Source organism: Netta rufina (genome assembly GCF_964035555.1).
Source record: "Netta rufina genome assembly, chromosome: 3".
In the NCBI taxonomy this organism is placed as follows: domain Eukaryota; kingdom Metazoa; phylum Chordata; class Aves; order Anseriformes; family Anatidae; genus Netta; species Netta rufina.
Window position 1 is genome coordinate 55,550,970 of NC_140125.1, and position 26,857 is coordinate 55,577,826.

General features: G+C 41.0%; 1 protein-coding gene across 3 annotated transcripts in view; it reads left to right on the forward strand.

Moving 5' to 3' along the window:
* Positions 1-5,403: 5,403 nt before the first annotated feature.
* SCAF8 (SR-related CTD associated factor 8) overlaps positions 5,404-26,857 on the forward strand; it is a 98,936-nt gene continuing 77,482 nt past the window's right edge. For all 3 annotated transcript variants that reach the window (XM_084285167.1, XM_084285168.1, XM_084285166.1), the window contains exon 1: positions 5,404-5,705. In XM_084285167.1, coding sequence (XP_084141293.1) covers positions 5,676-5,705 — 30 coding nt within the window. In that variant the 5' untranslated portion in view covers positions 5,404-5,675. The remainder of the gene's footprint in view (positions 5,706-26,857) is intronic.

The following is a 26,857-nucleotide window of genomic DNA, read 5'->3' on the forward strand; positions in this document are numbered from 1 at the left end:
TAGCGCCAGAATTGAATTCAAGATTTCAGCATACACTAAATATAATACACATAAAACAGTTATTTCACTTTGAGCTTTCAAAAAATGGATAAGCTTGTAGCTGGAATTGGATAGAAAACTTCTCTCATGTCTTTTACAGTGTTTCCGAGTGGATATTATAAGGGTTTTCCATGTTCCTTTCTTGTAATTCTGCTGTTTCATTAAAATGAGTTAAGCATGCTGTAACTGCTACTGCAAAACGATTGGCTAACCTTTATTTTAAAAGAAGTGTCTTGTTAGGAGCAGAACTAAATGTTGGCTATGCAGCTGTAAGAAACGGTCATCATTCTACCCCTAATTATACACATATAACACAGAATGAAGTTCAAATTTGAGGATTAGAACCCTGTGTAGAACAAGAAATCATTAAGAAATGTTTCCTAGCTGAGCTTTTATTAGCAATATTGGGATAGCACTGTAAGCCTGAGTTACATTGTCAGCACAATTGCATCAAGTTATCCAAACTCTTATAAGAAAGTCTGAAAAATGTTCCTGGGAGTAATTTCTAAAACTTTTTCTTCTGCTTTCTGCATTTCATTTGAAATCAGTATAGATCTAAGGTGTGTATCTGTGCTCTGAAGCTGGCCTCTAAATTAAAGCCTGAATTGTCTTTGAAAGTGTTTTTTCCAATGGAGTAATTTTTGAAGCTATTTCTACAGTGCAATGACTAGAGTCTGCCATCAAGCTAGGACAAGCACAAAAAAAATTAAAGTCAACCCTGATCTGAAGTTACTGGACAGTAAATGGACTGGGATGCCCAGTAACCAGGCTATCATGAACAGCAGCACATGGTTGCAAATCTGGTGGTTCAGAGTTTCTTTTACGATCTTTGCAATTAATATACACTTGAAAAAAAAAATCTCCTCATGAGAACCTGTAGGTAACAAATTCAGGGAAAGTTCAATGGAGAATATTTTGATACCTCTAGTTATAAATTAAGAACTTCTAACATGGTGGTAGTGAAGGAGGAGTGGCAATAAGAAATGCAAATGAATGATGACAATGAGGTAGTTAATGGAAAAGGATAGAGGAGAATGTACTAATGTTCAGTCTAAACAGTAAGCAGCTCTTTGAAAACATGCTGGGGGAAAAAAGTAGGGAATGGCAAGTGTACGTGCAGAATGGCTTGGTTTTGATAACTTAGATGTCTTTTAAAAACCAAGTGTGGTGAGAACTTGTTTAAAAAAAAAAAAAAAAAAAAGAATCATTCTCTTAATTTAAGCTGCAAGTGGCTGTTGTGGTTTAGTGCAACCCACTTGCTCCATGTAGCATCAGTTGCATGATGTACAGAGGGGACCCTTCCTTTGAACTTTCAGCCTAGTACCAGCAGCTGGGGTGCCAAGAGGAGCTGCGCTTCAGTACTGACCACTTCAGAAGCAGATGAAACTCCTTCATATGCTGTCAATATCTCCTTTTTGGTTGGAGTGTAGCGGGCCTCAGATCCTCTGTATCTGCAACTCCAAAACCCCAGGGGTTGACCTCAATTTTCTCCAGGTTCTTTCTGCCAGAGGCTCCAGGTGGGGCCATTCTCCCTGGTTGTGGGGTAGAGCATGTTCTTTACATCTGGTCCTGTTCGGACTGGCCCGAGGGCTACTGCATGAACTATTTCCTGCTTAATTTGTTCGAAGGCTTGTCATTGCTCAGGGCCCCATTCAAAATCATTCTTCTTACGGGTTACTTGGTAGAGCGGGTTTACAATCAGACTGTAATTTGGAATGTGCATTCTCCAAAACCCCACAACACCTAGGAAAGTTTGTGTTTCTTTTTTGCTAGTTGGTGGAGACATAGCTGTTATTTTGTTGATCACGTCCATTGGGATTTGACAGCATCCATCTTGCCATTTTATTCCTAAAAACTGGATCTCTCATGCAGGTTCTTTGACTTTATTTTGTTTTATGGCAAAACCGGCTTTCAGAAGGATTTGGACTATTTTCTTCCCTTTCTTGAAAACTTCCTCTGCTGTGTCACCCCACACAATAATGTCATCAATGTACTGCAGGTGTTCAGGAGCTTTGCCCTGCTCCAGCACAGACTGGATCAGTCCATGATAAATGGTGGGGCTGTGTTTCCACCCCTGGGGCAGCCGATTCCAAGTATATTGTATTCCCCTCCAAGTGAAAGCAAACTGTGGCCTGCACTCTGCTGCTAGAGGGATGGAGAAAAACGCATTAGCAATATCAATTGTGGTGTACCACTTGGCTGCCTTCGATTCTAGTTTGTACTGGTGGAACTTTTCAGACAATTTCTCCAAAGTATTCTCTTTTAGTTGGTGGACACTGGTTTGTTCAGGTGGGGAGGAAGATAAATTCTCTTTAAGTTGGTGGAACTCTTCAGAAAATTTCTCCACAGCTGAGATGCAGGCCTGTAAGGAAGAGGAGAGACTTCGAACTACCGGAGTTGTTTAGCCACTTCATCCACTGTGGGTTCCTCATCCTCTTTCCAGGCCATTATTGCCAATGAGCTGGCATATGATGATGGCGCACTTCATACAAATTTCTGCCACATGGGTCATGTACATGCCCCATGTTGGACACCAAAAAGAACTGCTGTGGTTTAACCCAGCCGGCAGCTAAACACCACACAGCCGTTTGCTCACCCTCCCTCCTCCCTCCCTCTCTGGGATGGGGGAGAGAAATGGGAAAGTGAAGCCTGTGAGTTGAGATAAAGACAATTTATTAAGACAGGAAAATAATTACAATAATAGTGATGATGATAGTACTATTAATAATGTGTATGAAACAAGTGATGCACAGTGCAATTGCTCACCACCCACTTACCAATGCCCAGCCTAACCCTAAGCAGTCTGGCCCACCCCCACCCCGGCTAGCTACTCCTAAATATTGTTTAGCATGATGTATGGAATACCCCTTTGGTCAGTTTGGGTCAGCTGTCCTGGGTCTGTCCTCTCCCAGCTCTTGCTGCACCCCCAGCCTGCCCGTTGGCAGGACAGAGTGAGAAGCTGAAACGTCCTTGGCTTGGTGTAAGCACTGCTCTGCAACAATTAAAACATCAGCATGTTATTAGCACTCTTCTCATCCTAAGCTGAAACATAGCACCCTACCAGCTACTAGGAAGAAAATTAACTCTGTCCTAACTGAAACCAGGACAGTGGCTAATAACAGATCTGCTTTTCTCTGTGTCTATGTGAACACCTGCTTTCTCTCCTGACACTTGTATGTTGGTCGTTAATCTAAAAGGTGAGAGGAAGCAGCAGGGAGTTTTTCACTTGGGTGGAGGGCTTCTTAAGGACATTTGTACATGTGACACTTGTTTGCTCTATTGAGTCTGCATTTAGACTTGTCAGAAGTAGGGAAAAGGAGGGCATACCTATCTTATCTCATGGAAAAACTCAGTACATGTCAGATTAAAGATCTTGTCGATCTTGATTTTCTTTCATAATTGCAAAGCTGTGTTTGTACCCGAACAGGAAGCATACCCCACCATTGTGAATCTTGCATATAATTTGTCATGTTGAAAAGTGTGATCTTATTTGTGAAGTTGAAAATGCTAAGGTTTGAGTTTCAGTAGTTGCACAAAGCCTCAGAATTGAAGAAATCCTGCATTGTGGAGCAAGCTGTCACTCATTCTCATCCAGAACAAGATGAGAAACCTCCCGACTCTGGTATGTTATGAGTAATACTATAAGTCATTAAATTAAACAGGCTCATGTAGCAAGGTAGCCTTGCCCCTGAATGAACCATTTCCCTGCACTGTTTTGATATTACTTCATTCGTATGCTTGCTTAATTTAGAACACTTAGCGTTATGTTCGGAGACACATAACCCATTTCTTATTCTTGGATGATAGCTAACTCTTTTGCTTCAAATTCAGGCTCTGCACATCAGAAGTCAAGCGTTCATTAATATATCTTAAAGTGTAAATTCTACCCTTCCTTCTCTGATTACTCCTCTACTCACTCTTCCTTTTCCTTCACTGGAAGAACTTAGGCTATTGGAATAAATATTCCATAAAAGCAATCACATGGAAGTTTTTGGTCACTTTGAGGCCAGTTTTAAAACAATTTTGGTAAAATGTTTTCCTATCCAGTGTGGTATTCCATCCACTTTCATAGGCAAAGCAAGACTTGCTTCAGTTTCACTCAAAAGAAAAGCTACCAGGTACTGGAAGATACCTTTGTACTCCTTCAGTTACAAACTAATAGTTTTACCAGTTAATATTGCAATATAAAAAATCCCATGCAATTTCCCACAAAGCCTCTACAACAATGTGAACAGAATTGTCTCTTCAGATTTCATTTACTCTTAACTACCACAGGGTTTAAAAAAAAAAAAAAAAAAAAAAAAAGAGGGGCAAAGACCTTATTGTCTGGGGAACTTGTTTCACTGCTTGACCATCTTCAGCAATGAAAAAGGTTTTCCTTCTGTTGAGTCAGAATCTCCCCTGCTTTAAGACCACTCCCTTGGCCTGCTGTGTACCTCTGATACAGAGGCTTAATTATTTCAAAATAATGAAAAAATGTTAAGGAACCTTATTCAGGCGTTTGACTTAAGTGCTGGCTGCTACCAGCTCCCCTCCCTGGCTCAAGGCCAGTTCCTGCAGCAGCATTGTTTCTGGAGATGGGCTTCTTCCCTAAGTGAACCTGTTGGGGAAGAAAGACTCCCAGCGCTGTTACAGGACTTAATCTCTTCATTTGCGTTTCTGTAAGGGCAGATCATTAACATTATGTGTCTACCTCTGGGTTTACCTTAATTTCTAAGTTACCTCGTTTGTCAAGTAAAGCTCTATTTGGTCTGTAAGCCCCTGATGCCCTTTGGCAGGAGTGTGAAGGGGTCATGGAGAGCCTCGGTGCCTCGGCTCTGAGGGGAGGGCAGGGGGGTGTGGGTGACCTGGAGAGCAGCCTGGAGTCCTGGCCAGGGACTAAACACAGGTCAGGCCTGAATTTGCTCTGCTGTGTCCGCAGGGCTAGAGGACATAAGTGAGCTCTGGGGGAAAGACTCCTGCTGAGCTCCGTGCTGAGCACGCCTCAACCCCAGCTGCAGGTGAGTGCCGGCCGAGGGACGGCCCTGGGGGCACTTCTTTCCTCATTATCTCGCTGGTTTGCGCCCCGCAGCTTTCATCGCCGCCCTCCCGGAGCTTCATCGGAAGCCGCCGGGGCCGAGAGCCCGGCGGTGAGGCCCCCTCCTTCCCTCAGCGCCGCGGCCGGCGGGTGGCCGTGAGGCGGAGCCGCCGTGTGGCGGCGGGGCGGAGGCGGGCCCGGTGGTGGTGGCGGCGGCGGCGGCCCCGCAGTGTCGGGCGCTGCCCGGCAGGCGGCGCTGTGGCCGCCCGCGCCGCTCTCGGCTCGTCTGGGAGCTGCGCTGCCAGGAGCCCCCGCGCGCCCGCCATATTGGCGCCCGCGCCGCAGCCGCTGCGCCTTGTTCCTCCATCGCCTCCCGGCGCGGCCCAGCGGAGCCCGGCGGGGGACGGGACGCGGGCGCCGCCGCCGGGCGGGGAGCGGGGCTCGGAGGCCGGGAGGAGCCGGGAAGGAGCCGGGCCCGCGGCCCCGCTGCGCCAGCCGCCATGGCGAGGAGGCCCGGCGGCTCCTGAGGCGGGCGCGCACGCACGCAGCGAGCCAGGCTGAGCCCCCTCCCGGCCGCCATCAGCCGAGAGAAGCCGCCCGGCCCCCTTCCCGCCGCGACATGGAGGCCGTGAAAGCCTTTAACAGCGAGGTGCGTGACCCCCTCGCCGGGCGCGGGGAGCGGGCGGGGCCGCGGGGCCCGGCGCCTGGCCGCGGGGAGGGGGCGGGCACGGGCACGGGCACGGGCACGGGCACGGGCAGGGGCAGGGGCAGGGGAGCGGGCGCCGAGCGGCGGCTGGGGAAGGGGCCGAGGCGGTGGCGGAGCGGCCTCCGCCCCGGGAAGGTCGGCCCGGGCTGGGGGCTGGGGGCTGGGGGCTGGGGCGGGGCGGGGGAGCGCTCCCCGGGGGCTCCCAGCCCGCGCCGGGCGGCAGAGCGCTGCTGACAGCCTGCGGGGAGCGGGAGGAGGCTGAGGGGGGAGAGGATGCAGCGGGGGAGGCCTCCCCGCCGCCCCCCGGGGGGCTCCCCGCGCACCAGGCCCCCTCCGGCCGCCCTCGGTCCCCGTCTCTTCTCCGCCTCGCGGAGCTGCCGCGTTGAAACACAGGGGGCCGGGGAGGCCCGGAGGCTCGCCTGGGTGGTCGGGGCGGCAGCAGGCGTTGTTCCTGCGCGCCTCGCCCCGCGCTGGCCTGCTGCACCTCGGCGCTGCGAGCCGCATCGCCGGGAAGGGCTGGCCAGGGCGGCAGGCGGGGGCACGGCGCGGGGCTGCTCCCCGGGCCCCTGGTTAATGTTTCCTTTGTCGCGAGGCCGCTCCTGCGACAACTGGTCCGCTCCTCTTCGCCGCAGGAGTTTGTATGGCTTACCTGAGAAAGTTGAGGTGAGAACAAGGAAACCAAACACCTACTAGGTCGTATGTCATAGGAAACCGGACCTACACATATGTTAAAGATAGAAAGTATCAGCGCTGACTACAATGTATACTTCTGCACGCTGCCCAGCGTGGGAGCTCCAGGTGGCCCTCACTCTCCATCCCCAGCATACAAGTGACATGGTTTTAACAACTTAAAAGAATACAATGTTATTTTGGTTTATTTTTTTTTATTATTTTTTTTTTTTAGCCAAGCGATGTGCTAATATGCTAGCCCTGTTATTTCTATAAGACAAAACACAAGTTTTACAGGTTTTAAAACAGGCGGGTACTTCCTGATAACTCAGTAGCAGTTGAGTAGCCGTAACCGACATACAATTCTAGGTCTGGTGTGTAATGTAATTTAAATTCTCAAGTGGAAGAATCCCAATAACCACTAAAAGAAAGATAAGGTACTACAAACTACTTTTTATTTTTGAGTTAGCTTATATACTTTATTCTTAGTTAGGGAAAAGGAAAAGTCTGGTCACAAGCTCAGAAGAGCATAAACAGATTGCAACCTTTTTCTTACGCACACTTGCTAGTGTGAGCAAAAGTTTTCCCTTCCATATTGGAAAACCACTTCTGGCTGACTTGCTGCATGCCCAGGTATAAGTACCATCAAAATGATTAACTCTGAAGACTTAGGGTGAAAATCATAGTGAAGAGGAGAGCTTTAGGATATGCCTTAAATCTTTTAAGTGATTGAAAAAGAGTATGCTTTGAATTGTTGAAAAAGAAAACACAGAAGATGAAGTTATGATGTTTTGATCATTTTTTTTTTCCCCTATGGCATTAATAGACAGCATCTATGATAAGACTTGGTTTTATGATTTCTTTCTGTTTTGGTTTAACCTATGTCTCTGTATTGGAATGCAGGAAGGCTTTAAAGATACTATTACCAAAACCCTTATCCTAGAAGTAAACAATACAAAACTTGCTGTGTTTGTGGAGTCCTGAGTATAATTGTTAGCCACTCCAACATCTCAGTACCCAATGCAGAACTTGAGTTTATCTTAACTGTTCGTAGTTGTTTCTGGTCTAACTGACCTGTGCACATCTTGCATTTTAGAACTGAGAATGTGGCTAATAAATATTTTAAATAGCTGAAGTGGATGAGTCCAAAGGTTGTAGTCTGTGCTATACCTAAATACTTTAGATTAATTTACTTCACTTCTAAAATTCCTTTTCTTTGTTTGTATGATGTTTTAAGGTCATGTTATACTCGAAAAATGACGTCAAAATTCCGTTCTAGGGATTTGGGGCTTAAAATAGATGTAGGTTAAATTTAGCAGCAGATGGGATAGACTTGTAGGGGAAAAAAAAAAAAAAAACAACAAAACAAAACAAAAAACAAACAACCTTTTACCATGCCTTCTCTTACATGGTTTGCATTCAGTTAACAATTTTACAGTAGTTGATGTAGTTTATGTAATTTACCAGTGAAATCTAGGTGATGCTTTAGAAGGAACATTCCAAATACATTTAAACACTTAAATCTGCAGTGTAGGTACTTCTACTGTTTGTTTCTTGTTTTTCAGGGAAGGAGTTGTGTCTGGATTTTGCAATGAAGCTAAAATAAAGACAGCTGTCTATCTAGATAGTGTAGATGGCTCAAAATGTATGTGTAACCTGAGCAAGATCCCATATTATAGCTGTCCTGTACAGTAGGCACAATTGAAGTCATTAGCATAGAGCAGTCATTAATTTGTTTAGAAAGAAATATCTCAAGTTTCCTTGAACGCCAAGTACTGGAAGTAATGCCTGCTGTTGCGGAAAGTTGTTTCATGTCCAGTGATGATACTTGGCATTGTCAGTGTTGTGCCTAATTGTGTATATAAAATTAGCTCTAGCATTTAAAGTCCCAGGAAAGGTAAATTTGAAGATGAGAAATAATCGAACTGACAAGTACAACATGCTCAGTATTGTTCTATTGCAATGGTTAATACTTTACCTTTGAGTAAAAACTGAACTAAAAATACAATATTATACAACTGACTTGGTATACCAGTATTTGCTAGTGTTTTATACTGTACAGTTTATCATTTGCTACTGTTGACATCCTAAAGTTTCGCCACTGCAGAATCTTTTTTTTCCAAGTCTCAGTTCAGGCCCTGAGCTTCTTCTGAAAAGTACAGCATCAAAGTCAAGAACAGGTCTTGACAGAAGAAAATGGCTTAAATGTTTCAAATTCTTCATACGTTCCTTAAAAGGTATTTTGTTAAAAAGAATTCAAATGGACTAGAGACAAGCATGCTTTCTTGCAGAGTGCTAGCACGAGGATGATAGTGGTTTAATTGCAAACTTAAGTAATTAAAAGCTAATGTATGTTATATAGTTCAGTGTTAAAGCCTTATTGTCAGTTTCAGAGCTAGCCATTCTCAAATCAGTTTCAGATACTGTGCCTGAAATTGTTTGGGGGTGCTATACTCATACAATATTGGAATTTAATTTAGGGAAAGCAGAGATTACAGAGTAGTTTTAAATAAAACATAAACTGGATATTTGAAGTAATACTTTGTTAGCCACATTAACTGCATCTTCTATGCATTTCTTGTCTTAAGCAGCACAATATATTACTGACATTGAAGATTCAATTTTTAATAGGGAAACTGTTATTTAGAGGGAAAAATAAAAAGGAAAAAAACAAATTTCTCCCTGAAGCAGACACCAAGAAGAAATTTATCTGTACAGTAGGGTATTGGTCTTTTTTATATACAAGTGGATTGAATGGAAAAATAAGTATCATGAAGACATGGAAGTATTTGAAGGGGAGGATGCACACAAAGCACTCTAAAAATAAGTTAGCGATTATAGTTTGCATAAAGATTGATAATGGTTCCTGTGCCTTTTGTCTTGTTAATCTAAGCGTCTTCTAGGTGAAAGAGCCCCAATTAAAACACACACAGAATTGTTAGGCTGGACTTCAGCTGTTATTAGCAGTGCAAGAGGTTGTCTGCACACAGGTCATCATAAAATGAGCTCTTGGTGTGCAGAATGGTTGTGAGAGCCATTAAAGATGAGAGGAAGCGATATGTAAAATCAGCGTTACGTTTGGGTTAACTGCTGCTTCTGAAGTTTGTCAGTGGCCTGAGTGTAGCAGTCACTGATCATTTGCTGGTGATGCAGTTAAATATAAATATACTCAACTTAACTTAATTGTCTGTTGGTCACCTTTACCATGAGGTTTCTTTAGAGGGAAATGTTGTAGGTGGCAGTGAGGAACAATTCAGTTAGCTGGACTGGGGAACAGTTCAGAAATGGGAGCAATGGTGACAGCAGGGAACAGTTCAGAATGTGCCCCTTGGAAATAACCCACATTTTAATTACCTGTTGGAGAATATAGGTGCATGAAAGTGCAGAGGTGTAAGTCAGTTGTTCTATTTTAGTATGCTTTATTTAAATGGCATATTCTAAAAATCACCAAGGCAGCTTTTTCACAAGAGAATGCCAGTTGATGCTAAAAAAAGCAAAATGGTATGCCTCATAAAGATGCTAAATAGAGATTGACTCTGAATAGCTGGGGAGAGTGATAAAAAGGATTCTCTTTGAAAAGAGGAGCCAGGGCTTTGATTAGTGCAAGTAGTGATACTAGCAGTTGTGAATGAGGAACAGTGAAAGGGCATGTAAGCTACTCCAGGGCGAGTTATTTCTTAGACCCTGCTGCACGTTTCACGGTAGCTGAAGCACCTGAAACATCTGCAGAGTTGGTGGTGGTGGTGGTTTTTTCTTACCACTGAGCAAATGAGAAATCCTGTCTGTTTCCTTTTCTCTCTCGCTAATAGTTTAACGGTGGTAGAAAAGTGCAACCTGCTTTCACATCCTCTGCTGTTTTGAATAATTCTGCAACTGTTACACTTGAAGCTTTCTTACTTTTTGTTTATCTGATACTGCATTTATCGTCTGAGATTCATAACTTTTATTGTAGCAAATTGGGATGAAAACTTTTGTTTTACCTCCTGTTCTTAATTTTCAGAATAAAAAAACCAACCTGCTATATTTGCATCTGCACATAGACCCATCTGGAAAGTTGTCTCCATTTTTCATTCTTAACCTCCAACTTGGATTTTAAAAAGTTCTTCAGCTTTATTTTGCTTCATAAACCCGTAGTGCACCTCAAAGAAAAAACACCAAATCTGCAGAAATCATATGAATTCCCTTAAAATACAGCAAAACATTTAAAAGTTTGTTAATTTCACTTTTGACGGGATTTGAAGAGCAGTACTGGTGAAATGTAAGTATTTCACCAGGTTGCTTCCCAGCAAGAGTTGACCTATTCACCTTTTTGTTAAAGGTGTATATGGACAGAAATCACTTTTCTCATCAGGACGTAGTAAATATGAAAATGATGTTTCACCTGATTAAACGTCTCTGTGTGTGCTGAATAAATATTTATAGTCTCAATATCTCATTTTCAAAACCTGATCTGATCTTTGCCTTCCTCCAGTCACAGAATCCTGAGTTCTGGCCTTGTAAATGATAATGCAATGATGTGTTAAAGGCCCCAAATATTAGCTTTCTTTTCTGCATATATTGCTCAAGGACCTCACATCTTTTGTGAAGTATCATAGGGCAGACTTTGATTATTTTTCTGCCTTCTATGCATTCATTTTAGATTTCTTCTTAAACCATGGTCTAGATTGGATCCCTGTGTGCTTGGAGGAGGTGGGGGGCGGTAATGTAGACCTCTGGATTCTGCTAATGCTGCTGGGTTGTGACTGGGTAGTTCCAAGTATCGGTCCTGTTTGCTGTTCATTTAGAGCACAGCAAACCATTTTGCAGTTGAACACAAATGCACTTCTGAACTCTCATCACTACAGTTCCTTTGATTTTTTTTTCACATGCTCACTAAGACCGTGCCCGGGGCTATAATCTTTTGCGAAGTACTTGAAATTATCTTAACAAGTCTTATTAGAGTTTGCCATCAGCAGTCTGTTTTCCTCTGGCAGTTGTAACAGTGGAGTCTAGTAATCCAAATGGCTTTCTTATAGAAAATCAAGAAACATTCAGAACAAGGGTATTTGATAAAACACGTCTTCAAATGAGATCCAGACCTTTGATTATTTTCATGAGGAATTTTTCACTTAGGAGGAGGCCTATTTTTTTTTTTCCTTGTCTGTAAAATTGGTCCATCCCTAGACAGCCGCTGAGAAATTTGTTTCCTGAGTGGCTGACTCAGCCTTGGTTAGGGCCTGCATTCCTGGCCTCAGCAAACACCGCTGCAACCCATTGTGAGGCCTGGCCCAATGGTTTGTAATTGTCTGTTCACGTGTGCATCCAGAGGTCAGCTTGGCTTTGAACTCCAGAAACAATATTAGTCCTTGTTCTTGTAGCATAGCTTTTGGTGAATTGCATGAGCTGTTCTTCCATTTCTTCATTTCTTTGGAGCTATTTTTCTGCCATGTTTCTCTGGGAGTACTGACAGCAGCAGCAGCCTACCAGGTGATTTTATTAACCTTATTCACCTGCTGCTTCTAGGCTCTAGCATGTGTTCTTGAAGAGAGCAAGAGGGTCTTCAGCTATTGCTATACTATTTAAACTTCACCTCTCTTTGCCAGCTGTACTGACCAAAACCAACCCTTTTTTATATATAAAAATATATATATTTTTAAATGAGTTGTTAAAATTTGGAGAAACTAAGAGGAAATGAGTATGTTGTCACCATGACCCTCTGTCAGATTTATTCCACCATAAACATAACATATATTTCTTGTGACAACCCAATCCTTATACTGTCAGGCTTTTAACAAGCGAGCTATCATTTGTACAGAAGTAGCAACCATGGACATACAACAACTTGACGTTGTCTTTCTACTTTTTTCAAGAGCTTGTCTACAGAGTTTAGCTGATTGTACTAGGTAGACTTTTGATGGTATGAGTTTTATTACATTTCAAATGAATAACACTGGATTGCTACTTTTCTTTTTCTAGTGTTGTGATTATGCAAGCAGTAAGCTGGTGGATGTTTTTCTGATGCTTTGACATATGGAAATATAATGAACGTATTTAAGTTAATAAAACATATATATTGAAGATATGGCACCTGCAGCAACTCCACTTTCTATGTATCAAAAATAATAATACATTTTAACCAGTTTATAGTTTTGACAGCCAGTGCTCTGGTTCCCATTTACAATACTAGTATGAAAGATGTGTTGCAGAGGAAGAGCAGAGCTTAGATCTTGAAGGCAGTAGCAGCAAGGAGCGCTGGTTTGGGTGGGTGGCGACTGAGCATAATCACAGCAACAGCGGAGTTTGAAGGCACCCGTTTCTGTATCCTTGTGTTTGTTTATTTTGAAGTTCTGTCTTAATTACCACATCTGTTTTGAAAGATTGGAGTAAATACTTTTTTTGTGAGCACTGATCACAGCTGCACAAGGTATTTTATAAAAGGCACTGAACAGCTGTATTACGTTGTTGAACTGGAATTTATAATTGAAATAACATGCATTTTTGGGAAAGATATTTCAGCAGATCCATCTTCTTGTACTGTTTGGCCTAGGGTTCTGCGTTTCCACATATTCGTTGATTTGGATTTGAGTGGTCAGGGTTTCCTTCTATTTTGGAGGGTTGGGAATTTGGAAGGTTTGGAGGGTGGGGAATTATTAGTTACTTTTAAAAACAGAATTGATTACATGTATCCTTTGCTTTCCATCCCTCGTATTCTGTTTCTTGGAAGTACAGAGTACTTTCAAATGAATGCTGCTCATTCTAAACTGTTGCTTTAAAAATCTTGGCCTTATAGAATGTTTTATAGAGCTTTCTTGGCAGATCACTTAGAAACTAGTAGGATAGATAGAAAATATAATTTTAATATTTTTGATATTGATGTGATTGAAGTTTTAAAAAGAGAAATAATCATGTTTATACAGGTCTTTGCATTTTCCAGAAATCAAGTCCAAAGAGTTTACAATATATTAAACAGAATATTGAAATCTTATGGAAAGATCCGATCAAATAGAAGTTTTTCAGAATACTGAATCTCCTATACATATCAACAAAACCAAGCTGGTTTGTATGGAAAGGAATAGGTTATTCTCTGAATCTACTCTAAATGACAACTACAGGTTACCTGTTGATTTTAAAGCTTGGTAATTAGATAAGCTTCTTAGGTTGCTTCTTAATTTTCAGAAATTTGAAGTGAAACAGCAGGAAAAGAGAAATATATATATTTAACAAATGTGTTGGTTACAGAGAAATCCAACCTGCTACAAAACATGTTTTTTTTTTATTTTACTACTATTTTGAATCATGAAGTTTCATTAGGAATGCAGGGAATTTTAAGCTGTACCTAAGGAGAAAACATTGAAATCAGTACAAAAGGATAGCTTTTCTTGTAAGCCCTGTAAGCAGTTGGCAAGGAAAATATTCATCTCTTTGATTTTCAAAACATTTAGGATCTGTCCTTGTACTTTTTGTCTTAAAATTGTAGAGGTGTGATTATATTTAGACTTCTCAAAGGCACCTAACTTCATACTACACTCCATTCTTCCAAATCAGGACGTTGCAGCAAGAACAGAGGGCACTTCTCCAGCCAGGGCAGCCTGTGAGCTGGCCTCTGGTATCCTGCAGGCTGATGTTGTCCCTGAAGATGACAAATTTTTCTGTTGGTGGCATAGAATTAGCTGTAAATCATGCAAAAATGTTAGTGATGGAAATGAGTAGTGTGGCAGGAATGAGGAGGGAATTACAGAAAGTGAAATAGCCCTTTTATGTTCCCTGCTTTCTTATGCAATATTCTTTCAGGGGTCATGTGGACCTGTTGATCAATCATCTATCTGTTGTTGGGAGCTTGGGTCATGGTAAAGCACTTAGTCTTGCCTAGCTATTCTTTGTGGCCCATTTAGTTCTGTCTAAGCTTTTTTGTTCCCATGCAGTCAACATCTTCAGCTAGTAAAAAGAGAATAAGAGGAATTGTATTTTATGGCTTGTTAAAGATCTGGGGGCAAATAAAGAATGTTCTAGAGGCAGTGGCCTCTATTCTGAACTAAACATCTGTTTCTTAGTTGCAAGCAATTCAGGAGGCTAGATTGGAATCCAGCTTTCTTCGAACTGTAGTTTTAGGTTCGTAGTCTATTCGTACAGAGCAGGTTATACTAACGGGACTTAGAAGCTTTCTTTGAAAGTAGTAAACAAGAGGATTTAGAGAAAATTGTAAATAGGCTGTAGTACAGTTTACAGCTCTAAAATATGAAAACTAAAAGGGATTTTTGTCACTCCATCTCAGATTTGTTCAGGCTCAGTAAACTCGTGTTTCCTCAAAATGAAATGGGTAGGAGAAGGATTAAACAAAGGCAGTGATAGTAGTACCTGCCTTCGTCACATGCTGAAGAGTTCTTGGCTGGAGTCTGGCTTGTTGGCTCTCCACTTTATTTTACTCAACTGTTTACACACCCTGTTAGGGTGAGTATTCAGATGGCTTCTGCAAACATAAACATGTGGAGAGTAGTATATAATACGACTGACATGTAGGGACTAAGCTTTTTAAGCAAGTGTTCTCAGTTGCTTTTAAATATTTTATAAATCAATTAAGTGTAAAGGCAAAAGGAAAACACTGGGATATCAAACATATTGAATGCTATTTTTGTGCTTTAATATAAACAGTGTTATGCACTTTAAGTGTTTGAAAACAGCTGTACTAGGATGGTTGCTGTTGAATTGCAACCCTGTCTTGTTCTGTGCTTTTTTCTAATGTTGGATTTTAGCAACTCACATTATTTTTCATTGATTACTGGAAGAAAAGAGCTTTTCATTGTTCTCATTTCAAACTAAAATGTCGTATGCAGAGTGGAGTGAGCACCTGTCGTTCTGGTCATCTTACATGCACGTCTTTTATCTGCAGTTTAAATTTTTTGTGTAGCTCACAGAAGATGTGCTAATTGGGTTCAAATAACAGTTCTCACTGGTAGGTCCTAGTCAGCTCCGATCAAAAATCTTATTCACTGAGGGATGGGCTCAAGTAATTTAAGTAACTTCTAGACAGTAAAATTGAGGAGAGCGTATAAAATGCAACATAATAAAACTTGTTGATTATATCTCATTTTTTAAAGCAATGACTGACAATACTCTTTTCTTGTTCTTTGCAGTGTGGTGATGTAGATAATTTGGTAAGCAATTCAGTGACTATTTCTGTATATACAGTTGGATTTGATTGATCTCTAATGCTATTGAATTGTGAAAAAAAAATGTTAATCTGTATTAGCCATGACTTTGAAGTATTTGTTTTGTCTTTACTTGAAAATTGCAAACATTTATTATTGTATATGATGTCTGGTTAGTGTTGTTTCCTGGTAGCAGCCAGGACCAAATGCATCAGAGAAAAAAAATATTTCAGTAGAGGTATATGTAATTGATATCCCAGATATCAGTTCTGGACTTGATCTCACACTAAAGATTGGTCTGAGTCCTAAAGTATTAATAGCAAAATGTTTATTCCATTTGTTGTAACAATGCTGTAACTAAATGAGTTAGAGGGATGAGTATCTGTTCCTTTAGATCAAACCAGAGGTGTGCATAGCTTTCAGTCCTTCTGGTGACAAAACTAGTCATGTGTGAAAAAGTTATTTCCTACCTGTTCTTTTCTTGCTTTTATAAGGCCATGACCAGAGTAAGAAAATGAACCTAATACTAAGGAAGCTTTATTTTAAGAAAGTTAGCACTTTGTTTTGATTTTTATTCAAGATATCACTATAGTAGGGAAACAGCTGTATGGTTCTCTTGTGTGTTGAATAGGAGTGGTGAAAGATCTCAGAATGAAATGCTGGGCTTTGTAGATGCATAGTACACCAGCGCTTTCCATGGAAGTGCAGTAAGTTGCTGTGTGGGTGATGGACCATAGAGGATGTAGTTCATTTCTATGCTGCCTGGTCTTCATTTGAGAAACTTTAGATTGTAGCTTAGCAGCATATAGCATATTGCCTTGTAAATTACAGTTTTTTACAGTAAAGTTCACTTTTAACAGATATTTATGATAATATTATCTTTTTTAGCACATCTTGAATTACATTTCTGATATTATATGCATTACTGAACAATCAAAATTTGAAAAATTGCTGATGAATTCCTAGACTTTAAGTAATCCTTCTCTTGAAGACCGCTTCTATTAACATAATTAAAGTTAAAAACAAACAAACAAAAAAAAACCAACAAAACCAGCAGAAATTCAATGCTTTAACTACAGTATCAACCTGATCTTTGTCTTTACCCCATTCACAATATATAATTTATACAGTTCATTAAATATTTGAGCAAGCTCATGTGTGTTTTTTTTTTTTTTTTTTTTAACTTCAAATTTTGGAGATAAGACTACAATTTATATAAAATGACATTGAGAAAAGAGAGTATTAGTAATGTGGTTAAGTCCTAACTCTTACATATGCTAGAATACTGGCTTTTACATAGTTTCTTCTGTGTCAGTGTCACTGCCTTTTGCTGTTCAAAGCATTAAATTGTTATATCAGAGACAGGAAAATGCAAAATTGTGTATGTGATTGGCTTTACCTTTCAGCCTCTTCTTTCTCTGGATATGTTACTTAAATCTAGAATTTTGGGGTAGAATCTATGTAACTTTGTATTTGGAACCTGTTACTTCTGAAAGAGATGCATGAGGAAATGACACTTTTTTTTTTCTTTTTTTTTTTTTTTTGTCCAGCGAATGCATACAAAACCTTTCTGAGGCCAATTTCCTATATATTCCCAGATTAAATCTGTTGACTACAAGGGAGAGGGTGCTACAAGAGAAAAACACTTAAAGATGTGATAGTAAAAGCTGACTCTTAAGGCTTCTTTTTTTAACCAGTGCAATAACAAGAGAAATATCAGTTGAAGATAATGAGAAATAAGTACCATGATTTGTATTTGTCTGAAGCAGTTCCCAAATGGATATAAAATGAGAAAGAATCATTGTGATTTTTATGAGGGAAAATGGTATGTCATATATGTATGGGAGTTCTTTCAGAAAATCTGCAAGCATGTGGACAAGGGAGAACCAGGTGATGCTAATTACTGGGATTTCCAAATGGTAGTTGGCAAGATCCATCCCCAAAAGTTTGAAAAGTTGAATTGCATAGAGAAAGAGCACATCTTTAAATTGTATGGATAACTGCTAAAAGGGGAGGTGGGAGAAAAGACTATATGTAGAAATAAATTCCTGTTTGATGATGTTATCTTATGCATATTTATTTATGCTGGGAATCCACGCATTTCAATATATTTATAAATGCTGTGAAAAAGGGGTTAAACATTGATGCAAACAGATTTGTTGGATGTATTAAGTTATTTGGGATAGTGATAATGAAAGGCTAACCATGAAGGATTGCGAAGTGATGTTGCCATACTGACTGTTAGATGGCAGACTGCAGTTGCAAATCTTGCAGTTGAAATAGAAAGGCCGGTTAAAACTTCAGCAGTAATCAAAACAGCAAATGGGATCCCAAAAATGTTTAGGAAAGAAATAGAGACTCATTATACTGACATTACATCCATATTTTATGTCATGTGCAGTATAGTTTCCACCTCATATGACCGTTCTGGCAGAACTACATACATAGAGAAGGGCAGAAAGGACAGTCAAAGGAATGACACAGGTTTGTATGAGAAGTTACTAAATATTAATACTCTTTTCAGGCTAGAACAGAGGTAATGGAAGGATGATAAGATAGTGGTCTAGTTCCCATTCTTTTTCCCTGCACTAGTGATGTGCCTCAGTAAATAATGTATTTTCTGCTATATCCTAGCTCAAAGAAAAGGAGAAGAGGTTACCAAAAAAGTCAAAACCCACAAAAACATAACCAAAAGAGAGAGAAGGTAAAAAAATAAATAATAATGAGAAGTGAGAAGAGTGTTAAGATTTTTTATTTTATTTTTTTTTTTTTAAAAAAGGAAGAAAGAAAAAAGAGAGAGAAAACCACAGAGGAATAGAGAGAGCCCAGCAGGCCTGATCACCACCACCACTTCTTGGAAGGGTCCAAGTAGGCATGGGGGCCCTGTGATGATGCTCAGCCCAGAGGTGGGATCAGACAGGGAGCTTGAAATGTCTGTCATGTCTCTTGTCAAGCTTCCCACTCCTCCTGGCACTTGAAATGTCCAAGTTGACTAGGACTCTGTAAGGGTTGACAAGAACGTTCAAAGGTTTGCTGAGACTTTGTATGTGGAGGGTAATAAAAAAGGGAATGGAAAGTGTACCTGCAATTTCATGAGTTTCTGGAGGACCTGGAAAAGGAACCTGACATACTGGATGTTCATATGGTGAAAGGGTCTTCTCGCCACCGAAGGGGCACGATCCTATGAGCTCATCTCTATAGCTCAAATCCTCCACTGAGAACTTTCCAACTTCCATTCCTCTTAAGCAGTAAACTTGGTAAACAGTATAAGCCACCACACTGGTGTTTTTTCACCCTACTATGGCACTGTCATGCTACTTAATATTTTGGTGTGTCACAAGGCCAACAAGTTGGAGAGGTGAAACAGTTGGATAAGGATGGTTTTGGAGGCATGACTATGAAGTGAATTGGTTAGCTGTTACACAGTCTGTTGAAGAGACTTGGAGAGGAAGTAGTGGTAGTTCTGGAGACATCATATAGGTGTGACCCTCTGTGTGTCTCAGTTACATTTCTGTACTGTTGAGTTAGCATAAGAGCTTTTGAAATATATTTTTACAATTAAGACAGTAACAAAGCAGGTTGACAAGATAGGCTTACAAGACAGCAAGAAAAAAAACACACCTTTTTAACACCTACTAGCTACTATGATCAGCTTGAAGACTCTCAGTGTTATCTGTCTGATAAGCTGCTACTTGCTTACCTGGCCATTTGGCTGGCACCTGATTCTTACCTGGTCAGATCATTTCCCTGGGAATAGCTTTCATTGAGACAGATCAGTGTTTGGTGATAAGTGTATCTTTGCAGACTCATTTTGTCTTCCCTTTAAAGTTTTCCTAGTGATTTACATTCAGTGGTTAACCAAATGTGAAGACTTCTATCAAAGGTTTATTGATTGTCCCCCAACTAATTATCAAAGTGGTGGTGTCAGGGCATGACTAGATGGAATCATCATAAAGCTGGGCTGTAAAACAGCTTCCCTACACCCAAATTGTTTGCAAACTGATCTGGTGTTTCCTTTAGCTATACATCACTTGGAAAACTTAATGCTCACTTCTATTTTGTAGTTTCCAATTTTGTTTGCAATGTGTTTGGAGCTGAGCAATATTCAATCATCTGGAGTACCTTAGAGAGGCAGTCAGGTGTTCTGTCCACAGCTTTCTAGAATAAACTAATACAACGTTATATTTTCATTGCATTGCAATCAAATGTATGCTAGCATTAAGTGTGCTAAGTTGAAAAATCACTGACACTTTTTATAGTAATTTGAAAATAGTCTCTTTATTTTTCTCACAAAAAAAAAAAAGAATCCAAAAATTCACATGGGAAAACAGCATTTAATGTTCTTCATAACTTAATTCTCTCTTTTTTTTTTTTTTCCCCCAAAAAATGTAGCTAATAGTTTGGAAATGGTTTCTGTTTTACCAGCACATAGAGACTGCTCATGACTTGTCTCCAATTGTTAGCCATCTTTTTTTGCCTCAAAAAAATGTGTAGGAGTGTAGTCTTCCTTCCTTGTTAGCATGTGTTCTTTGAAAGACGTTAGTTTTGCTTCCTTCAGCCTCAGATATTTCCTTCTGTGGCTCGGTTCATTTTGTGTATGATAGCACTATCTGTCTTTACAGAGGGAATGTCTTACCTCTAGGTTTTTGACTAATGTGCCATAGTTCAGGAATGAACAGTAGAAAACAAAGCTTCGTATAATTTTGTTGGGGATGTTTGTAGACTTTTGTGAGGTTTTAGCCGTCCTATTTATTCAAATAAGTAGGGTTATTGAAGCAGAGGACAAAAATAATTAAAATAAACAAACAAAAAACAGCAAACAAACAACAAAAAAGCAACCAGCATTCTCCCCAAGCATTATATTTGCGTTCGGGTGACTTTACTCAGGAGAGTTTTATTCTGTCAGATTGAATCGTGGGTGAATGCAGAACTCCTTGTCGTGTTACGTTTTTCTGGGCAAATGGCAGAAGACTCTTTTCTTCTCCTCGGGTATTAACGGAGGTGGGGAAAGAATATCAGTTTTGTTTGGATTATCATATTTATTTTTAGTTCCTGGTGAAAGAAAAAAGAAAAAGATGTAAGCATAAGTATGCAAGTCTTTCCAACTGTGAAGTTATGAAAATAACTAGAAAAAACAGGTTTTGTTGGTGGTCAGATATATATTGGTAGGGGTCAGATGCTTAAAGACATGCTATACTGATCATTCTTTTTTTAGTCTTTTTGGGCAAGTGTCTGGTATGGGTTGATGTTTATCCAGAAAAGTAGATAAATTACTAGTGAATGGATTTAGATATTCTTCAAAATCACTGAACCATATGGTAGCTCAACTGTTAAGCATATTTTTTGAAGTTTCCATTATGGTTTGTGTGTCTACTCCCAGGCTTTCTTCTTTCAAGCTTGTATCATAAATGTGATTGGCATGTTTCAAAAACTCTGAAACTTACTGGTTTTGTCTACCGTGGAAAGATTGTAGTATTTCACTTTTCCCCCCTCTGAAATGAGCTGTATTTCTCTTGTGGAGAAATGCAGCTTCCTGACATGATAAGGCTCAAACTTAATTCAAAAGAGTTCTGTTTAACCAGGAGCTGTGTTTTATACTAGCATACAGATTGCTAGCTGTATTTTATACAGTTATTTAAAAGAGTGGGTGTGTTTCATTATGGTACCTGGGTGAAGACATATCAAGATGTTAATAACTGTTACGGGTGAGTCATGTCCCCCTGAGGCACACCAAAGCTCCCCTCCAGGGCAGGGAATTCGCTGAGGGAAATAAAATAGGCAATTGAGAGCCACCTACACCAGCCTGGTTTTCACTTGGTCCCTGTTAATTTCATGTGGCACGCTCCTCCTCCCCCTCACCTTCCCCACAAGGCAGGGTTGCATTGGCACCTGCCATTTCCTTAGAAATCCTGCTTGAAGCTTCAACACCCTTGAAGAGCACCCTTGTTCTTAGCTTGAAAGCTTCTCCATACTTTTTATCATCCTTAATGATTTCCTGCCAACCTTGGGGATTAGAGGGGAGGGCAGAAATTCCAGAAATATTAATGAGAGCGCCCTGTAGGTTAGTACAGTGTCCTAAATAATGTTGTGGTTCTAAAAGCTGTGTTTACTATGGAGATTTTTCTGGTTTACTGTTGAGCTGTTGCTTTCAAAGAACCGTCTCTTGCATCAGCACATCTCATTCCTGAATGGCAATAGTCAGCTTCAAAGCCTGTGTCCACTACTTCGTGCGTGCTTGCGTTTCGTTTGTTTGCCTTTTTTATTGGTGGTATCACTGATGTTCCTTTGCAGCTTTTGCTAGTCAGACTTCATTGTTCCTATCCAGAACACAGAGAACACCACAGTCCCCAGCACAAACAGGACTCTGGGACTTCCTGCTGCTGTAAACAAAACGACTTATGGCTATAAATAAAATGATTTACTCAACTCACTTGTTGACTGTCCGTAAGGAGTAACTGGTTTGTCATGCTAGTGCCTGTTTAGCAGACCTTAGTTTCTTGGGAGCCTTTTGTGAGAGATGCCTTTGTGGTTTGTGCTAAATGCCTTTTGGTACGCCAGGTGGGCTGTGTCAGGGATTTCTCTGTGTGCTCACGGAGCCTTCTAGAGAACAGCAATAGTTTGGGATGCGGCTTTTCTTTACAACAGCTGTGTGAAGTTATCTGTGCCAACTCGCTCTTTTCTTTCAAGTAATTTATTTATTTATTTTTTTTCTGGTACAAACACTGAACTGAACTGATATGTGGTTTCCTAAATCTCCCCTTGAGAGAATTTCTGAGCCCTTCTCAGAAATTCCTCTTGCTTCTCCTGTCTTTTAGCACAACAAAATCGCGCCTTATTGATGTGAAAATTCAGGAATCACAGTTAGTAGTAGGTCTTTGATTCTTGAGTTCCTTCACAGTTTGGTTCTGGCAGTTCATTATTTTTCACTTTGCGAACTTTTTCTGTGCCACGTGAGGCAGATTGTGGTATGGGAAGTCTCCAGAGTTTTTCTTCAGTGCATAGATCTACAAACAGATGCAGAGGGTGGTTCTTCTGTTGGGTTTTATCTCCTGTGAGTCCTTTTGTATGCACTGATTGTCTTTTAGCCCTGGAGGACCCCATGGACACGTCTGTTACTGTTTGCCTTTTGAAAAAGGCTTAGATGTTGCACATTTTCCTTGTTGTTTCTCAAACTCAGTTGCTTTATTTATTTATTTATTTTATTATTTTACTTTGCCAGCTACAGTATATGGCCACTTTCTTTTTTTCTTCTTTTTGGATACCACTTCTGATTTTCGGTAGTATATCTATCAGTTTGCTTCAGAGTGTTTCTCTGACTTTAACCACGTTGGCATTTTTTCCTAGTTTGTTTAAAGGCTTGTTTAACATGAGGGCAAGCGGTTACCTTCTGCCAGTGAGCATGAATGCCTTATAAAATCATAATCAGGAAATAATTGTAGTAAACTGTTCTGACTAATCATTTGTACAAAAGGACATACAAGAAAAAATGAGCCAGACTATAAATGCAAGTTCTAAAAATAGAAATAGTACACATCATAGGATCACAGAACGGTTTGGAGTGGAAGGGGCGTTGAAGACCACCCAGTTCCGACCCCCTGCCATGGGCAGGGACATCTCCCACCAGACCAGGTTGCCCAAATGCCCATCCAGCCTGGCCTTGAACACCTCCAGGGATGGGGCATCCACAGCTTCTATGGACAGCCTGTGCCAGGGCCTCACCACCCTCTGAGTAAAGAATTTCTACCTAATGTCTAATTTAAACCTATCCTTTTTAGTTTAAAACCATTTCCCCTTGTCCTATCCCTACACTCCCTGACAAAGAGTCCCTCTCCAGCTTTCCTGTAGGTCCCCTTTAAGTAATGGAAGGCCACTATAAAGTGTCCCTGGAACCTCTTCTTCTCCAGACTGAGCAACCCCAACTCCCTCAGCCTGTCTTCACAGGAGAGGTGCTGCAGCCCCTTGGATCAGTTTTGTGGCCCTTCTGGACTCGCTGTAACGCATTCATGTCCTTGTTGTGCAGGGGACCCCAAAGCTGAATGCAGTGCTCCAGGTGGGGTCTCACAGGAGCAGAGCAGAGGGGGAGAATCCCCTCCCTCACCGTGCCACCTGCACTTCTTTAGACATGGCTTAGGATATGGTTGGCCTTCTGGGCTGCAAGTGCATATTGCTGGCTCATGTTGAGCTTCTCATCAACCAACACCCCCAGGTCCTTCTCCTCAGGGCTGCTTTCAGTCCGTTCTCCACCCAGCCTGCATTTGTGTTTGGGATCGCCCTAGCCCAGGTGCAGGACCTTGCACTTAGCCTTGTGGAACATCATGAGGTTCGCACACTCCCACCTCTCAAGCCTGCCCAGGTCCCTCTGGATGGCATCCCTTCTCTACAGAGTGTCAACCATACCACACAGCTTGGTGTCATTGGGAAATTTGCTGAAGGTGCACTCAATCCCACTGTCCATGTCACCAACAAAGATTTTAAAAGAGCACTGGTCCCAATACAGAATCGGAACGTTAGGGATTGGAAGGGACCTTGAAAGATCGTCTAGTCCAATCCCCCTGTGAGAGCAGGAACACCTAGACCATGTCACACAAGAACACATCCAGGCAGGTTTTGAATGTCTCCAGAGGAGACTCCACAACCCCCTGGGCAGCCTGTTCAGTGCTCTGTCACCCTCACCATAAAAAAAAAATTGTCTCATACTCAAGCAGAACCTCCTATGTTCCAGCTTGTACCCATCGCCCCTTGTCCTATCATTGGATGTCACTGAGAAGAGCCTGGCTCCATCCCCCTGACACTCGCCCTTTCCATATTTATAAACATAGTAAGGTCACCCCTCAGTCTCTTCTTCTCCAGGCTAAAGAGACCCAGCTCCCTTAGCCTTTCCTCGTAAAGGAGAAGCTCCACTCCCTTAACCATCCTCATGGCTCTGCGCTGCACTCTGTCAAGCAGTTCCCCGTCCTTCTTGAACTGAGGGGCCCAGAACTGGACACAGTATTCCAGATGCAGGCTCACCAGGGCAGAGTAGAAGAGGAGGAGAACCTGTCTTGACCTACTAACACACCCCTTCTGATACACCCCAGGGTACAGACCCCTGAGGAACACCACTCGTTACTGGCCTCCACCGGGATATGGAGCTGTTGACCACAATTCTTTGAGTGCAAACGTCCATTCCTAATCCACTAAGTGGTCCATCTGTAAAATCCATGTCTCTTCATTTTAGAGACAAGCATATCATGTGGAACAGTGTCACGTGCTTTGCACAAGTCCAGGTAGATGATGTAAGTTGCTCTTCCCCTATCCACCAGTGCTATAACCCTATAATAGAAGGCCACCAGATTTGTCAGGCATGACCTTCCCCTTAGTGAAGCCATGTTGGCTGTTGCCAATCACCTCCATATATATTTAACTCTATTTTCATGTTTTACAATCCTGAATAGATGTGATTATTTTTCCTTAACTAGATTGGAAGTATATTTGATTTGTTTACATGCCTGTTTTCTTTAAAAAAAAATAAAATATATATATATATATATATATAATAACACAATCATGTATGCTAGATGAAGAAAAAAACAAACACAAAATTTCATTGCTAGAGATGCATTCAAGTCTTGCCTCTCAAACTAGCCTAGCAATAGAGCAAGTGGAGAGGAGTCCCTGGTTGACAGTTAATAAACATAATGTACGAATTAGCTGAGGATGGAGCTAAGAACATGGGTGCTGTTGATAGGTATTCAGGAAGGCACTTGTGCATGTTAGGGTATCTGTATTCAGTGAAGTGTGGTTTGGGTCTGCTTGCATTTGGATTAAGCTACCCTGCAGGTGTCTGTGTCTTATGTAACTCAATTCAGTACAAAGCTAAAGATTGAGTTTAATTTTAAGAAATGACATATTTCTTAATTTCATAAGTGAAACTCGATTTTTTTCAAAAGTCTTGCATTAAGTGATGCAAAATTCAAATAGGTATTTCACACAGGGCCCTCTAGTTTTCCCATGCGGTATTACAGAAGTTGCTCCTTCATAGTTTTTCTACCATGCATTGATGGGCCTTAATCACTGTATTCCAAGTGAATGTTGTTTTCAAAATAAGTGTTTATAGGAAATAAAAGCTTCTTAAAGACTATTAAGGAAAAAAAAATATTCAGAAGAATTAAAACCCAGAACAGGTGCACCTGTCGTCCAAAAAGCCTCTCTCTAGAGAAGTGTTCTCTCAATTTTTCTGTTTTGTTTGTTTATTTTTAATGGCAGATCATTTAAACCAGAAAATACAAGGCTGCATTTGGCTCTCTGCTACCTGCCATATAATCCTGTTGTTTTGGGGCATATTCTGAATGGGTGGTACTAAGGCAACTGACTACACACAGCTAATGCTTCAGAGTCAGTTGTGACTGGTGTTTGTCTCCCAGCAATTTCATAGCACTCTTGATGCTTTGAACTACCCCAACCATCCATTCACCCATTCACCCACCCACCCATCCACCTTTTTTTTTTTTTCTGAGGATTTCAAAGCTGATGGACAGGTCAGTGTGGTCCTAGCACGTGGATGTGAGTCAGTGGCTCTGCCTCCTTGTAGCTGCATGTCTGTGGTAGGGAGCTACAATTCCTATCTTCTGTTGGTCAGTATTTGGATTGGCAAGGCGGCTTCCTGAATCTAGGCTGGTTTCATTCTTGCTCACGTATCTGAATGGCTTTTGCTAGTATTTTGAGTTTTGGGAATGCTGACTAGGAATGCATGAACTAAGGCACACTGCGATAAAGCAAGCAAAATGTTTCTGGCACTCTAGTGGCCCCAGAAATAGTTTAGCTGTAGTTGTGTATCATCCAGCTAAGCCACTGTGTAGGACCAAATGACCTGCAGTCTGGTAAATCACCTCTGAGCAACTGAAAATTAGCTGAAAGCTGAACACTGAACTGTAAGAAAAAGAAGAAACCAATTGGTTCAAAACCAATTTTGATTCTCTGCCTCTTTTGTCCCTTTTCCCAATACCTGCTGAGAACATTTACATATTTGAATTCTAGAAGGCTATTGCTTTATTTATTTATTTATTTATTTATTTATTTTATTTATTTGAGAAGCACATAAGTAATTCAGAATATTTTGCAACAACAAGTAGGGTTAGTTGAAAACAACCTGTTTTAATAGTTGTTGAAAAAGTGGATGTCTAGCTGTGAACTAGTTTTTCACAGTTTTAATTGAAATTCTTTCAGGCTAAAAAAACTTGCACTTATGCAAGGGCAACCGATTTTTTTCCAATTTGTCTTTTGACAGCTTTGCAAAGTTTTAGCTAAAGCTGTTTTTGACAG